The sequence below is a fragment of the Salvelinus fontinalis genome, chromosome 1 (genome assembly GCF_029448725.1).
Source record: "Salvelinus fontinalis isolate EN_2023a chromosome 1, ASM2944872v1, whole genome shotgun sequence".
NCBI classification, from domain to species: Eukaryota; Metazoa; Chordata; class Actinopteri; order Salmoniformes; family Salmonidae; genus Salvelinus; species Salvelinus fontinalis.
The window spans coordinates 6,770,967-6,787,532 of NC_074665.1; the positions used below are offsets into that span (position 1 = coordinate 6,770,967).

Below are 16,566 nucleotides of genomic sequence, written 5' to 3' on the forward strand. Positions count from 1 at the left end.
TAAACACTTCTAGAGGGAAGGGGACATCTTTAAACACGTCTAACGTCTAATAGCCCACTAGCTGAAAGTCTCTTTGCTAAAACCCCAATAGCCTCGTCCTTGACTTGTACAAGATGGAAGGAGAACCAGAATCACATTTACATTTGGTTTGTTTTAATTGCAGACGCTCTTATCCAGAGTGACTTAGTCAGTGCATTCAACTTAAAGTAGCTAGGTAAGACAACCGCGTAATCTTGCCGTCTTCTCTTTCCTCCCCCGTTTTTTACACTGATGCTACTCGCTGTTTATTATCTATGCATAGTCACTTTACAAATTACCTCGACTAACCTGTACCCCCGCACATTGACTCGGTAATGGTACTCTCTGTATATAGTCTCGCTATTGTTAGTTTATTGTGTTACTTTTTGATTGATTTACTTTTTTAAACTTTAGTTTACCTTAGCCGTCTTCTCCCCCTCTCCTCTCAGTGATAGTGCCTTCTTCTCCCCCTATCACTGAGAGGAGAGGAGAGGGTGATAGTGACGTGACGTCTTCTCCCCCTCTTCTCTCAGTGATAGTGCCGTCTTCTCCCACTCTCCCATCAGTAATAGTGCCGTCTTCTCCCCCTCTCCTATCAGTGATAGTGCCGTCTTCTCCTCCTCTCAGTAATAGTGCCGTCTTCTCCCCCTCTCCTATCAGTGATAGTGCCGTCTTCTCCCCCTCTCCTATCAGTGATAGTGCCGTCTTCTCCTCCTATCAGTGATAGTGCCGTCTTCTCCTCCTCTCAGTGATAGTGCCGTCTTCTCCCCCTCTCCTATCAGTGATAGTGCCGTCTTCTCCCCCTCTCCTCTCAGTAATAGTGCCGTCTTCTCCCCCTCTCCTATCAGTAATAGTGCCGTCTTCTCCCCCTCTCCTATCAGTGATAGTGCCGTCTTCTCCTCCTCTCAGTGATAGTGCCGTCTTCTCCCCCTCTCCTATCAGTGATAGTGCCGTCTTCTCCCCCTCTCCTCTCAGTAATAGTGCTGTCTTCTCCCCCTCTCCTATCAGTAATAGTGCCGTCTTCTCCCCCTCTCCTATCAGTGATAGTGCCGTCTTCTCCTCCTCTCAGTGATAGTGCCGTCTTCTCCTCCTCTCAGTGATAGTGCCGTCTTCTTCCCCTCTCCTCTCAGTGATAGTGCCATCTTCATCCCCTCTCCTCTCAGTGATAGTGCTGTCTTCTCCCCCTACCAGTGATAGTGACGTCTTCTCCCCCTCTCCTCTCAGTGATAGTGCCGTCTTCTCCCCCTCTCCTCTCAGTGATAGTGCCGTCTTCTCCCCCTCTCCTCTCAGTGATAGTGCCGTCTTCTCCCCCTCTCCTCTCAGTGATAGTGCCGTCTTCTCCTCCTCTCAGTGATAGTGCCGTCTTCTCCTCCTCTCAGTGATAGTGCCGTCTTCTCCCCCTCTCCTCTCAGTGATAGTGCCGTCTTCCCCCCCTCTCCTCTCAGTGATAGTGCTGTTTTCTCCCCCTCTCCTCTCAGTGATAGTGCCTTCTCCCCCTCTCCTCTCAGTGATAGTGCCTTCTTCTCCCCCTCTCCTCTCAGTGATAGTGCCTTCTTCTCCCCCTCTCCTCTCAGTGATAGTGACGTCTTCTCCCCCTCTCCTCTCAGTGATAGTGCCGTCTTCTCCTCCTCTCAGTGATATTGCCGTCTTCTCCCCCTCTCCTATCAGTGATAGTGCCTTCTTCTCCCCCTCTCCTCTCAGTGATAGTGCCTTCTTCTCCCCCTCTCCTCTCAGTGATAGTGCCGTCTTCTCCTCTCAGTGATATTGCCGTCTTCTCCCCCTCTCCTCTCAGTGATAGTGCCGTCTTCTCCTCCTCTCAGTGATAGTGCCGTCTTCTCCTCCTCTCAGTGATAGTGCCGTCTTCTCCTCCTCCCAGTGATAGTGCCGTCTTCTCCCTCTCTCCTATCAGTGATAGTGCCGTCTTCTCCTCCTCTCAGTGATATTGCCGTCTTCTCCCCCTCTTCTATCAGTGATAGTGCCTTCTTCTCCCCCTCTCCTCTCAGTGATAGTGCCTTCTTCTCACCCTCTCCTCTCAGTGATAGTGCCTTCTTCTCCCCCTCTCCTCTCAGTGATAGTGCCGTCTTCTCCTCCTCTCAGTGATCGTGCCGTCTTCTCCCCCTCTCCTATCAGTGATAGTGCCTTCTTCTCCCCCTCTCAGTGATCGTGCCGTCTTCTCCCCCTCTCCTATCAGTGATAGTGCCTTCTTCTCCCCCTCTCCTCTCAGTGATAGTGCCTTCTCCCCCTCTCCTCTCAGTGATAGTGCCGTCTTCTCCTCCTCTGTGATATTGCCGTCTTCTCCCCCTCTCCTATCAGTGATAGTGCCTTCTTCTCCCCCTCTCCTCTGTGATAGTGCCTTCTTCTCCCCCTCTCCTCTCAGTGATAGTGCCGTCTTCTCCTCCTCTCAGTGATATTGCCGTCTTCTCCCCCTCTCCTATCAGTGATAGTGCCTTCTTCTCCCCCTCTCCTCTCAGTGATAGTGCCGTCTTCTCCCCCTCTCCTCTCAGTGATAGTGCCGTCTTCTCCCTCTCTCCTATCAGTGATAGTGCCGTCTTCTCCTCCTATCAGTGATAGTGCCGTCTTCTCCTCCTCTCAGTGATAGTGCCGTCTTCTCCCCCTCTCCTATCAGTGATAGTGCCGTCTTCTCCCCCTCTCCTATCAGTGATAGTGCCGTCTTCTCCCCCTCTCCTATCAGTGATAGTGCCGTCTTCTCCCCCTCTCCTATCAGTGATAGTGCCGTCTTCTCCCCCTCTCCTATCAGTGATAGTGCCGTCTTCTCCCCCTCTCCTCTCAGTGATAGTGCCGTCTTCTCCTCCTCTCAGTGATAGTGCCGTCTTCTCCCCCTCTCCTATCAGTGATAGTGCCGTCTTCTCCCCCTCTCCTATCAGTGATAGTGCCGTCTTCTCCTCCTCTCAGTGATAGTGCCGTCTTCTCCCCCTCTCCTATCAGTGATAGTGCCGTCTTCTCCCCCTCTCCTATCATTGATAGTGCCGTCTTCTCCCCCTCTCCTATCAGTGATAGTGCCACACACCACAGCCATATAATATCTCATCCAGATCTTTGCCTTGCTTCCATCCATATTTACAACATGCTTTTACAAGACCTCAGTCACCACTGTGAGGTCTGTCTAATTTGCTTCCATTAAAGTAAAGTGCTGTACTGTGGTAGCTGTCCAAAGAAATCAAACGCCAAAAAATGTACCACGTTCACATGTTCAAGTGAATGTGGAAAATGCTCTTCCATAGAACGGAGTTGGACTATGGGGCAGGACAGTAGGTAATAGTAGGTAGTAACGGTAGTACTTGGTTGTTAGTGCAGCTTTCTTCCTAGAGGGACTAACGCCATACTAATGCCCTGGACCAGAGCTGGGTGGGCCCTGGACCAGAGCTGGGTGGGCCCTGGACCAGAGCTGGGTGGGCCCTGGACCAGAGCTGGATGGGCCTTGGCTGACAACCATACACAAGCACACCCTGGTACACACTCCACCTGCTGGACATTCTAGTTAAATGATTGCAACAATCTCTCTCTCTGTCTATCTGTCTTATCCTCCCTCCCTCCCCCTCTTTCTGTCCCTCCCTCTCTCTCACTCTCCTCTCTTTCTGCCCTCTTTCTCCCCTCTCTCTCACTCCCCTCTCTTTCTCCCCTCTCTCTCTCCCTCCTCCCTCCATCAGGTGATTGCTGGCTCCTAGCAGCCATAGCCTCTCTAACCCTCAATGAGAGGCTGCTCCACCGAGTGGTCCCACATGGTCAGTCCTTCCAAGAGGACTATGCTGGGATCTTCCACTTTCAGGTATGACTACGCACGCACACACGTGATGGCGCCAATGGGTAGGGCTGCCGTCTTATCGGCCCTCAACCAATCATGCTATTTTGTTTGTTTTTTCGTGTTGTTCGTAACTTGTTTTGTACACAATGTTGCTGCTACCGTCTCCTATGACCGAAAATAACTTCTTAACATCTGAACTGGGATTGCTCACCTCAAACTGGATGAAGAGTTTTTCTTCAATGAGTCGGACATCGAGGGATATACTGTTGACACCCGACCAGGCCCCGATCCCCGTGATTCGCTAAAGAAGGAAACTGAGATTTCGAGGCAAAAGATCAGGGTGTCTTGTGAGGACCAGGCGAATCTGCCCTTGCCTTCCGTTCTGCTAGCTAACGTTCAATCACTGGAAAATAAATGGGATGGACTGAAAGCACGTATATCCTACCAACGGGACATTAAAAACTGTAATATTTTATGCTTCACCGAGTCGACGACGACATTAAGAACATAGAGCTGGCGGGTTATACACTATCGGCATGACAGATCAGCAGCTTCTGGTAAGACGCGGGGGCCTAGGCTTTTATGTAAACAACAGCTGGTGCACGATATCTAAGGAAGTCTCAAAGTTTTGCTCGCCTGAGGTAGAGTATCTTCTGATAAGCTGTAGACCACAGTATTTACCCAGAGAGTTTTCATCTGTATTTTTCGGAGCTGTCTACATACCAGCACAGAGCGAGGTTGGAACTTTTATCCCCTTTTTCAGGACCCTGTCTTTCAAAGATAATTCATGAAAAATCCAAATAACTTCACAGATCCTCATTGTAAAGGGTTTAAACACTGTTTCCCATGCGTGTTCAATGAACCATAAACAATTAATGAACATGCACCTGTGGAACGGTCGTTAAGACCCTAACAGCTTACAGACGGTAGGCAATAATGGTGACAGTTATGAAAACTTAAGACACTAAAGAGGCCTTTCTGCTGACTCTGAAAAACACCAAAAGAAAGATGCCCAGGGTCCCTGCTCATCTGCGTGAACGTGCCTTAGGCATGCTGCAAGGAGGCATGGGGACTGCAGATGTAACCAGGGCAATAAGTTGCAATGTCTGTACTGTGAGATGCCTAAGACAGCACTACAGGGAGACAGGACGGACAGCTGATCATCCTCGCAGTGGCAGACCACGTGTAACAACTCCTGCACAGGATCGGTACATCCGAACATCACACCTGTAGGACAGGTACAGGATGGCAACAACAACTGCCTGAGTTACAACAGGAATGCACAATCCCTCCATCAGTGCTCAGACTGTCTGCAATAGGCTGAGAGAGGCTGGACTGAGGGCTGTAGGCCTGTTGTAAGGCAGGTCCTCACCAGACATCACCGGCAACAACGTTGCATATGGGCACAAACCCACCGTCGCTGGACCAGACAGGACTGGCAAAAAGTGCTCTTCTGTGACAAGTCGTGGTTTTGTCTCACCGGGGGTGATGGTCGGATTCGCGTTTATCGTCGAAGGAATGAGCGTTACACTGAGGCCTGTACTCTGGAGCGGGATCGATTTGGAGGTGGAGGGTTCGTCATGGTCTGGGGCGGTGTGTCACAGCGTCATCGGACTGAGCTTGTTGTCATTGCAGGCAATCTCAATGCTGTGCGTTACAGGGAAGACATCTTCCTCCCTCATGTGGTACCCTTCCTGCAGGCTCATTCTGACATGACTCTCCAGCATGACAATGCCAACAGCCCTACTGCTCATTCTGTGCGTGATTTCCTGCAAGACAGGAATGTCAGTGTTCTACCATGGCCAGCGAAGAGCCCGGATCTCAATCCCATTGAGCACGTCTGTGACCTGTTGGATCGGAGGGTGAGAACTAGGGCCATTCCCCCCCCCAGAAATGTCCACGAACTTACAGGTGCCTTGATGGAAGAGTGGGGTAACATCTCACAGCAAGAACTGGCAAATCTGGTGCAGTCCATGAGGAGGAGATACACTGCAGTACTTAATGCAGCTGGTGGCCACACCAGATACTGACTGTTACTTTTGATTTTGACCTCTTTGTTCAGTGACACATAATTAAATTTCTATTAATCACATGTCTGTGGAACTTGTTCAGTTTATGTTTCAGTTGTTGAATCTTGTTATGTTCATACAAATTTTTACAAATGTTCAGTTTGCTGAAAATAAATGCAGTTGACAGTGAGAAGATGTTTCTTTTTTTGTTGAGTTTAAAACTGCACTAAATGAGCTGTATACCGCCATAAGCAAACAGGAAAATGCTCATCCAGGGGCGGCGTTGCTAGTGGCCGGTGACAGTAATGCAGGTCAACTTTAATCAGTTTTACCGAATTTCTATCAATATGTTAAATGCGCAACCAGAGGAAAAAAAATTCTAGACCACCTTTACTAAACACACAGAGAAGCGTACAAAGCTCTCCCTCGCTCTCCATTTGGCAAATCTGACCATAGCTCTATCCTCCTGATTCCTGCTTACAAGCAAAAATTAAAGCAGAAAGCACCAGTGACTCGGTCTATAAAAAAGTCGTCAGATGAAGCAGATGCTAAACTACAGGACTGTTTTGCTAGCACAGACCAGTGATGCCAACTTAGCGATTTTGTTGCTAGATTTAGCAACTTTACCCTGGCAACTTTTTTTTCAAACAGCACCTAGCAACAAATTTATCTACTTTTTAAAAATGTATTTGGAACTTTTAGCAACTTTTGAAAAGTGACTCAAACTCTATAATGCATTTTCCTTCTAAATGACACAAAAACTGCGTCACACACTCAGTCACAACACACGTGCCTGGCTGCAAAAGATCATTGTGAGTGACGTCAGCAGCAGGCGAGCAGCAATTTCAGCAAATTGCAAATCATTGTTGACAGCAGTAGTACGGGTTCGACGAGCCAAAACCAATGAATATAGTTGGTCACGAATGTTTGATCTTGAACAGAACTTACAACATCAATCAACATGTCTCAATCAAAATTGTATTTCAGAAGTTCTGAAAAGAGTGGGAGTATGTACCTGAACAAATGTCAAATCATATTTTTTGCCGAGATGGTCAGTCAATTTAAGTAATGTTATTGTGTATTCTACGTAATGACGCAGTTTTACATTATCAAGCAATGACATCACAACATCATTTAGCAACTTTTAGCAACAAATCAACCTGCCTCTAGTAACTTACCCTGAAAATTAGTTGGCAACACTGGCACAGACTGGAATATGTTCCGGGATTCTTCCGATGGCATTGAGGAGTACACCACATCACTCACTGGCTTTATCAATAAGTGCATCGAGGACGTCGACCCCACAGTGACTGTACGTACATACCCCAACCAGAAGCCATGGATTATAGGCAACATTCGCACTGAGCTAAAGGGTAGACAAAAGGAACACCTATGTGAGAATGCTCTTCATTGACTACAGCTCAGCGATCAACACCATAGTGCCCTGAAAGCTCATCACCAAGCTAAGAACCTTGGGACTAAACACCTCCCTCTGCAACTGGTTCCTGGACTTCCTGACGGTCCTCCTCCAGGTGGTAAGGGTAGGTAACAACACATCCGCCACGCTGATCCTCAACACGGGGGCCCCTCAGGGCTGCATGCTCAGTCCCTTCCTATACTCCCTGTTCACTCATGACTGCACAGCCAGGCACAACTCCAACACCATCATTAAGTTTGCCGATGACACAACAGTGGTTGGCCTGATAACGACAATGCTGAGACAGCCTATAGGGAGGAGGTCAGAGACCTGACCATGTGGTGCAAGGACAACAACCTTTCCCTCAACGTGATCAAGACAAAGGAGATGATTGTGGACTACAGGAAAAAGAGGACCGAGCACAACCCCATTCTCATCGACAGGGCTGTAATGGAGCAGGTTGAGAACTTCAAGTTCCTTGGTGTTCACATCACTAACAAACTAACATGGTCCAAGCACACCAAGACAGTCGTGAAGAGGGCACGACAAAACCTTTTCCCCCTCAGGAGACTGAGAAGATTTGGCATGAATCCTCAGATCCTCCATTCTTTTACAGCTGCACCACCGAGAGCATCCTGATGGGTTGGATCATTCCCTGGTATGGCAACTGCTCGGCCTCTGACCGCAAGGCACTACAGAGCGTAGTGCGTACGGCCCAGTACATCACCGGGGCCAAGCTTCCTGCCATCCAGGACCTCTATACCAGGCGGTGTCAGAGGAAGGCCCTAAAAATTGTCAAAGACTCCAGCCATCCTAGACATAGACTGTTCTATCTGCTAACGCACAGCAAGCGGTACCTGAGCGCCAAGTCTAGGTCCAAGAGGCTTCTAAACAGCGTCTACCCGCCAAGCCATAAGACTCCTTAATAGCTAATCAAATGGCTACCCCGACTCTGTACCGGTACCCCCTGTATATAGCCCCGCTATTGTTATTTACTGCTGCTCTTTAATTATTTGTTTTTCTTACCTCTTACTTTTTACAACTTTTTTGTTTAGGTATTTTGTTAAAACTGCATTGTTGGTTAAGGGCTTGTAAGTAAGCATTTCGCTGTAAGGCTGTTGTGTTCGGCGCATGTGACAAATAAAAAGTGATTTAATGCACGCACACACACACACAGTCTTGTACAGCTAACCTTGTGGCGACACACAATTCAGTCCCATTCAAAATCATATTTTCCTCTAAACCTAAACCTTAATCCTAATCCTAACCCTAAAACTAACCCAATCTCCTAACCCTAAAACGATCCCTAGCTCCTAACCCTAGCTCCTAACCCTAGCTCCTAACCCTAGCTCCTAACCCTAAAACGAACCCTAGCTCCTAACCCTAGCTCCTAACCCTAGCTCCTAACCCTAAAACGAACCCTAGCTCCTAACCCTAGCTCCTAACCCTAGCTCCTAACCCTAGCTCCTAACCCTAAAACGATCCCTAGCTCCTAACCCTAGCTCCTAACCCTAGCTCCTAACCCTAGCTCCTAACCCTAGCTCCTAACCCTAGCTCCTAACCCTAAAAAGAACCCTAGCTCCTAACCCTAGCTCCTAACCCTAGCTCCTAACCCTAAAACGATCCCTAGCTCCTAACCCTAGCTCCTAACCCTAGCTCCTAACCCTAGCTCCTAACCCTAAACGATCCCTAGCTCCTAACCCTAGCTCCTAACCCTAGCTCCTAACCCTAGCTCCTAACACTAAAACGATCCCTAGCTCCTAACCCTAGCTCCTAACCCTAAAACGAACCCTAGCTCCTAACCCTAGCTCCTAACCCTAGCTCCTAACCCTAAAACGATCCCTAGCTCCTAACCCTAGCTCCTAACCCTAGCTCCTAGCTCCTAACTCTAGCTCCTAACCCTAAAACGAACCCTAGCTCCTAACCCTAAAATAGCCTATTCTTCCTGTCAGGTTACATGTAAACAACACATACATCCAGGGTTAAAGCATCCTCAGGGCAGGGGTGTCCCAAAAGTCAATATACTTTAAAATGACTAAAACCAAATTGAAACAGTGTAGAAATTATAATGGAGCTACATTCATACAGTTTATTGACTGTACAGCTCGCTAATAATCACTTGGCAGTCAGGAAGCATCGAATATTCCAAAAACGATGGATGGAGGACTATTTTTCAGCAAATTTTGACGGCAAGGAAATATAAGGACCTCGTTGAAGATTGAATCTGCCCCCCCCCCCCCCCCGGGGCAAAATGAGTTTGACACCGTCTGCTTTAGGGCTATTCCATTATATTAAATTCACCAACTTTTATTAATTCCACTACTGTGGCTTGTGTTAGACTAAGGGTCTGTCTCAATCCACAAGAATACTGCCTTTTTTGAGCATTTCTCAGATATATCATTTAGCAGACTCTTTTATCCAAGCCACTATCCTGACATTGCAAGAGCCATGCTTTACACAGACTGAGATACAGAGGACCTTGAAGGCAGGAAGTTAAGATCACCATTTATTTTTTTATAAATTGAGACACACCGTAGTTTTCAGGAGAAAACTAACTGTGGTCAGTGTTTTGATACCCAGATGAAGTTGGTTTATGCCCTAAAGCTTGATTGTGGTCCTCTTCAGTTCTGGCAGTTTGGTGAGTGGGTGGACGTGGTGATTGACGACCGGCTGCCAACGAAGGATGGAGAGATCATGTTCGTTCACTCAGCCGAGGGCAATGAGTTCTGGAGCGCCCTGCTGGAGAAGGCCTACGCCAAGTATGTCAACGAGGGCCTGGTCTGTGTCTCAAATGGCACCTTATTCCCTATTTAGTGCACTACTTTTAATCAGGGCCTATGTGTGTGTTGATTAAATGAACACTCTCTCTGCCATATAGACTTCATCATGTATACATCTACAGGGAGCTCCACAAGTATTGGGACAGTGACCGATTTTTGGTTGTTGTTTTGGCTCTGTACTGACATCATACAATGACTATGAGGTTAAAGTTCAGACTGTCCGCTTTAATTTGAGGGTATTTTCATCCATATCGGGTGAACCGTTTAGAAATTACACCACTCTTTGTACATCGTCCCCTCCATTTTAGAGGACCAAAATTATTGGGACAAAATATGTGTATGAAAGTATACTGAACAAAAATATAAATGCAACATGTAAAGTGTTGGTCCCATGATTGCATGAGCTGAAATAAAAGATTCCAGAAATTTTCCAAATGCACAAAAAGCTTATTTCTCTCAAACGTTGTGCACAAATTTCTTTACATCCCTGTTAGTGAGCATGTCTCCTTTACCAAGATAATCCATCCACCTGACAGGTGTTGTATATCAAGAAGCTGATTAAACAGCATGATCATTACACAGGTGCACCTTGTGCCGGGGACAATAAAAGGCCACTCTAAAATTGGCCGTTTTGTCACATAACACAATGCCACAGATGTCTCAAGTTTTGAGGGAGCGTGCAATTGGCATTCTGACTGCAGGAAGGTCCACCAGAGCTGTTGCCAGAGAACTTAATCGTAATTTCTCTACCTTAAGCCGCCTCAAGTCGTTTTAGAGGATTTGGTAGTACGTCCAACCAGCCTCACAATCGCAGACCACGTGTAACCACACCACACCAGGCCAGGACCTCCACATCTGGCTTCTTCACCTGCTGGATAGTCTGAGTCCAACCACCCAGACAGCTGATAAAATTGAGGTGTATTTCCGTCTGTAATAAAACCCTGTAATAAAGCCCTTTTGTGAGGAAAAACGCATTTTGATTGGCTGGGCCTGGCTCCCAAGTGGGTGGGCCAGTATCCCAAGTGGGTGGACCTATGCCCTCCCAGGCCCACCCATGGCTCCGCCCCTGCCCAGTCATGTGAAATCCATAGATTAGGGCCTAATTTATTTATTTCAATTGACTGATTTCCTTATATGAACTGTAATTCAGTAAAATCATTGAAATTGTTGCATGTTGTGTTTATATTTTTGTTCAGTATAGTAAAAAGTTTAGTATCTGGTCCCATATTCCTAGCACACAATGATTACTTCAAGCTTGTAACTCTACAAAGTTGTTGGATGTATTTGCTGTTTGTTTTGGTTTTGTTTCAGAGTATTTTGTGGCCAATATAAATTAATGGTAAATAATGTATTGTGTCATTTTGGAGTCACTTTTATTGTAAATAAGAATAGAATACGTTTCTAAACACTTCTACATTAATGTTGATTCTACCGTGATTACGGATAATCCGGAATAAATCGTGAATAATGATGAGTGAGAAAGTTACAGGCGCACAAATATCATAGCCCCAAGACATGCTAACCTCTCACCATTACAATAACAGGGGAGGTTAGCATTTTATATCATAACCCCTAAGACATGCTAACCTCTCACCATTACAATAACAGGAGAGGTTAGCATTTTGGGGGGGGGGGGTGATATTTGTGTGTCTGTAACTTTCTGACTCATCATTCACAATTCATTCAGAATTATCTGTACTAATGGTAGAATCAACATTAATGTAATCATTGGGGTGCAAGGAATATAGGACCAAATACTACACTTTTGACTACTTGTATACACATACAGTATGAGTACATTTGTCCCAATACTTTTGGATGATGTACAAAGAGTGCTGTAATTTCTAAACGGTTTACCCGATATGGATGAAAATACCCTCAAATTAAAGCTGACAGTCTGAACTTCAACCTCAATATCCATTGTATCATTTAAAATCCAAATAACTGGATTACAGAGCCAAAACAATGACAAATAGGTCTCCCAATATTTTTGGAGCTCACTGAATGTGACGTGTGTATATCCCTGCATTTATGTGTTTCTACTGTCACCGTCAGGTTGAATGGTTCCTATGAGGCTCTGTCTGGGGGCAGCATCAGAGGATTTATTGTCGATGATAATGACCTGATGAATGTGTATCCCTGTATCTCCCCTGTCACTGTCAGGTTGAATGGTTCCTACGAGGCTCTGTCTGGAGGCAGCACCACAGAAGGCTTTGAGGACTTCACCGGCGGTGTGTCTGAGATGTACGAGCTCCGTAAGGCTCCACGGGACCTGTACAGGATCATCAGCAAAGCCCTGGACAGAGGCTCCTTGCTGGGCTGCTCCATCGACGTGAGTCCCCTGCTCCTCTGATCCTGTCAAAAACACCAGGGTCTCATTCATTAGGGCACATCAATTTAAAATGGTTTTCAACAGAAAACTATTTCAAGCAGTTGTTATTGGACAACTCAAGGTAGTCCCTCCCTATATCTGTCCGTTTTCTTCCGTTTTGGTGCCTTATCAATACGGCACTGGGGATAGTTTGATGTATCTACTTCATGAAGAACATTATCATAAACTTTATAATTTATAACATTAACATTGTAGTCAATACATTCTTTATATCAAATCATGCTGATTCAGATGCATCATGGGTCTTGTATTCCTCTGACTCTATTTTGTGACTACAGATCACCAGTGCCTTTGACATGGAGTCTGTGACGTTCAAGAAGCTGGTGAAAGGTCATGCTTACTCAGTCACCGGCCTAAAGAAGGTAGGTTAAGCCCCCGTAAATAGAATAAACTAGGAAGCCTGGTTTCACCTGGGTCTGAGTCCAGTGTATCTGGGTCTTTCAGACCCTGCTTTGGAACCCCCGTCTCCTAGGAAGCCTGGTTTCACCTGGGTCTGAGTCCAGTGTATCTGGGTCTTTCAGACCCTGCTTTGGAACCCCCGTCTCCTAGGAAGCCTGGTTTCACCTGGGTCTGAGTCCAGTGTATCTGGGTCTTTCAGACCCTGCTTTGGAACCCCCGTCTCCTAGGAAGCCTGGTTTCACCTGGGTCTGAGTCCAGGGTATCTGGGTCTTTCAGACCCTGCTTTGGAACCCCCGTCTCCTAGGAAGCCTGGTTTCACCTGGGTCTGAGTCCAGTGTATCTGGGTCTTTCAGACCCTGCTTTGGAACCCCGGTCTCCCTGGGTTCTCTTTCTTTTAGTGTTTCTATGTAGACTGGGTTTTATCGTTGTACTGCATATGTGTGATTATGTCCTGCTCCAGGTGGACTACCAGAGTCAGGTGGAGAGGCTGATCAGGGTGAGAAACCCCTGGGGACAGGTGGAGTGGACTGGCGCCTGGAGTGACAAGTGAGCATAACAGAACAACTACTAGGTCCACATTCACAACCAACATATTTACACCCTAACCTAGAACTAAACACCCAGTTTCACCACAAACCTCAACTGTTGCTTACACATTCATAACGTTTCCGTCGTAGGTTGTAGTAGATTCTGTTTCTCAGTGTACTGCCGGTCTCCCTATGTGTAGTCGATTGATTGTTTCATTGATCGATTGCTCTGTTCTTGTCTCCCTGGCTGTGTCCAGTTCTCCTGAGTGGGATGAGTTGGACCCATCTGAGAGAGAGGACCTGCATCTAAAGATGGAGGATGGCGAGTTCTGGTAGGATGACGAGCATGATTACATGCTGAGTTCTGGTAGGATGAACAGCATGATTACATGCTGAGTTCTGGTAGGGTGAACAGCATGATTACATGGGGCCCTCTGGTAGGATGAACAGCAGGATTACATGCTGCCCTCTGGTAGGATGAACAGCAGGATTACATGCTGAGTTCTGGTAGGATGAACAGCATGATTACATGCTGAGTTCTGGTAGGATGAACAGCATGATTACATGCTGAGGTCTGGTAGGATGAACAGCATGATTACATGCTGAGGTCTGGTAGGATGAACAGCATGATTACATGCTGAGTTCTGGTAGGATGAACAGCAGGATTACATGCTGAGGTCTGGTAGGATGAACAGCATGATTACATGCTGAGTTCTCGGTTGTTCGAAATGACCCTGGTATTCTGTAATCTCAGAACCCAGAACCAACGTGTGCCGGTCAGCTTCTTCTACATCTATGTCACGAGAGACCAGGAAATCTGCAACATCTTCAGCTGCCATTTTGATGAAAATATCATATACACTATATATATAAAATTGGAGACGCCTTCAAATTAGTGGATTCGGCTATTTCAGCCACACCCGTTGCTGACAGGTGTATAAAATAGAGCACACCGCCATGCAATCTCCATAGACAAACATTGGCAGTAGAATGGCCCGTACTGAAGAGCACAGTGACTTTCAACGTGGCACCATCATAGGATACCACCTTTCCAACAAGTCAGTTTGTGAAATGTCTGCCCTGCTAGAGCTGCCCCGGTCAACTGTAAGTGCTGTTATTGTGAAGTGGAAACGTCTAGGAGCAACAACGGCTCTGCCCCGAAGTGGTAGGCCACACAAGCTCACAGAACGGGACCGCCGAGTGCTGAAGCGCGTAGCGTGTAAAAATCAACTGTCCTGGGTTGCAACACTCACTACCGAGTTCCAAACTGCATCTGGATGCAACGTCAGCACAAGAACTGTTCTTCAGGAGCTTCATGAAATGGGTTTCCATGGCCGAGCATCTGCACACAAGCCTAAGATCACCATGTTAAATGCCAAGCATCGTCTGGAGTGGTGTAAAGCTCGCCGCCATTGGACTATGGAGCAGTGGAAACGCGTTCTCTGGAGTGATGAATCACGCTTCGCCATCTGGCAGTCCGACAGACTAATCTGGATTTGGTCGATGCCAGGAGAACGCTACCTGCCCCAATACATAGCGCTGACTGTAAAGTTTGGTGGATTAGGAATAATGGTCTGGGGCTGTTTTTCATGGTTCGGGCCCCTTAGTTCCAGTGAAGGGAAATCTTAACGCTACAGCATACAATGACATTCTAGACTATTCTGTTCTTCCCAGTTTGTAGCAATAGTTTGGGGAAGGCCCTTTTCCTGTTTCAGCATGACAGTGCCCCCGTGCACGAAGCGAAGTCCATACAGAAATGGTTTGTCGAGGTCGGAGTGGAAGAACTTGACTGGCCTGCACAGAGCCCTGACCTCAACCCCATTGAATCACCCTAAGTCCCCACAGTAATGTTCCAACATCTAGTAGAAAGCCTTCCTAGAAGAGTGGAGGCTGTTATAGCAGCAAATGGGGAGGACCAACTCCATATTAATGCCTATGATTTTGGAATGAGATGTTGGACGAGTTGGTGTACACATCCTTTTTTAAACACCCCTATTCTCCCCTGTCTATAGGATGTCATTCCAGGAGTTCCTGAGGCAGTTTTCCCGTCTGGAGATCTGTAACCTGACGGCGGACGCTCTGAGTGAGGACGGCCTCAGCCACTGGAACACCATCAAGTTCCACGGCATGTGGAGACGGGGGAGTACCGCCGGGGGCTGCCGCAACCACCCCAGTGAGTAACAGAATATCCAACATATCTCCCAGAACACATAGAATATTTACATTACAGTATTACATTACAACGTTGACACATCATACAGCAGAACGTTAACACCTCATACTGCAGAACGTTAACACCTCATACTGCAGAACGTTAACACCTCATACTGCAGAACGTTAACACCTCATACTGCAGAACGTTAACACCTCATACTGCAGAACGGTAACACCTCATACTGCAGAATGTTAACACCTCATACCGCAGACCGTTAACACCTCATACTGCAGAACGTTAACACCTCATACTGCAGAACGTTAACACCTCATACTGCAGAACGTTAACACCTCATACTGCAGAACGTTAACACCTCATACTGCAGAACGTTAACACCTCATACTGCAGAACGGTAACACCTCATACTGCAGAATGTTAACACCTCATACCGCAGAACGTTAACACCTCATACCGCAGAACGTTAACACCTCATACCGCAGAACGTTAACACCTCATACTGCAGAATGTTAACACCTCATACTGCAGAACGTTAACACCTCATACTGCAGAACGTTAACACCTCATACTGCAGAACGTTAACACCTCATACTGCAGAACGTTAACACCTCATACTGCAGAACGTTAACACCTCATACTGCAGAACGTTAACACCTCATACTGCAGACCGTTAACACCTCATACTGCAGACCGTTAACACCTCATACTGCAGAACGTTAACACCTCATACCGCAGAACGTTAACACCCCATACCGCAGAACGTTAACACCTCATACTGCAGAACGTTAACACCTCATACTGCAGAACGTTAACACCTCATACTGCAGAATGTTAACACCTCATACTGCAGAACGTTAACACCTCATACTGCAGACCGTTAACACCTCATACTGCAGAACATTAACACCCCATACTGCAGAACGTTAACACCTCATACTGCAGAACGTTAACACCTCATACTGCAGAACGTTAACACCTCATACTGCAGAACGTTAACACCTCATACTGCAGAATGTTAACACCTCATACTGCAGAACGTTAACACCTCATACTGCAGAATGTTAACACCTCATACTGCAGAACGTTAA

At 46.8% G+C, this 16,566-nt stretch overlaps 1 protein-coding gene across 1 annotated transcript in view; it reads left to right on the plus strand.

Annotated features, from left to right (window-relative positions):
• The window catches only part of capn1a (calpain 1, (mu/I) large subunit a), a 47,115-nt gene that overhangs the window by 5,870 nt on the left and 24,679 nt on the right, over positions 1–16,566 (plus strand). The window contains exons 4-10 of the mRNA XM_055942332.1: positions 3,687–3,805; positions 9,833–9,966; positions 12,151–12,319; positions 12,658–12,741; positions 13,239–13,324; positions 13,563–13,637; positions 15,318–15,478. Of these exons, the coding sequence (XP_055798307.1) occupies positions 3,687–3,805; positions 9,833–9,966; positions 12,151–12,319; positions 12,658–12,741; positions 13,239–13,324; positions 13,563–13,637; positions 15,318–15,478 (828 nt within the window). The remainder of the gene's footprint in view (positions 1–3,686; positions 3,806–9,832; positions 9,967–12,150; positions 12,320–12,657; positions 12,742–13,238; positions 13,325–13,562; positions 13,638–15,317; positions 15,479–16,566) is intronic.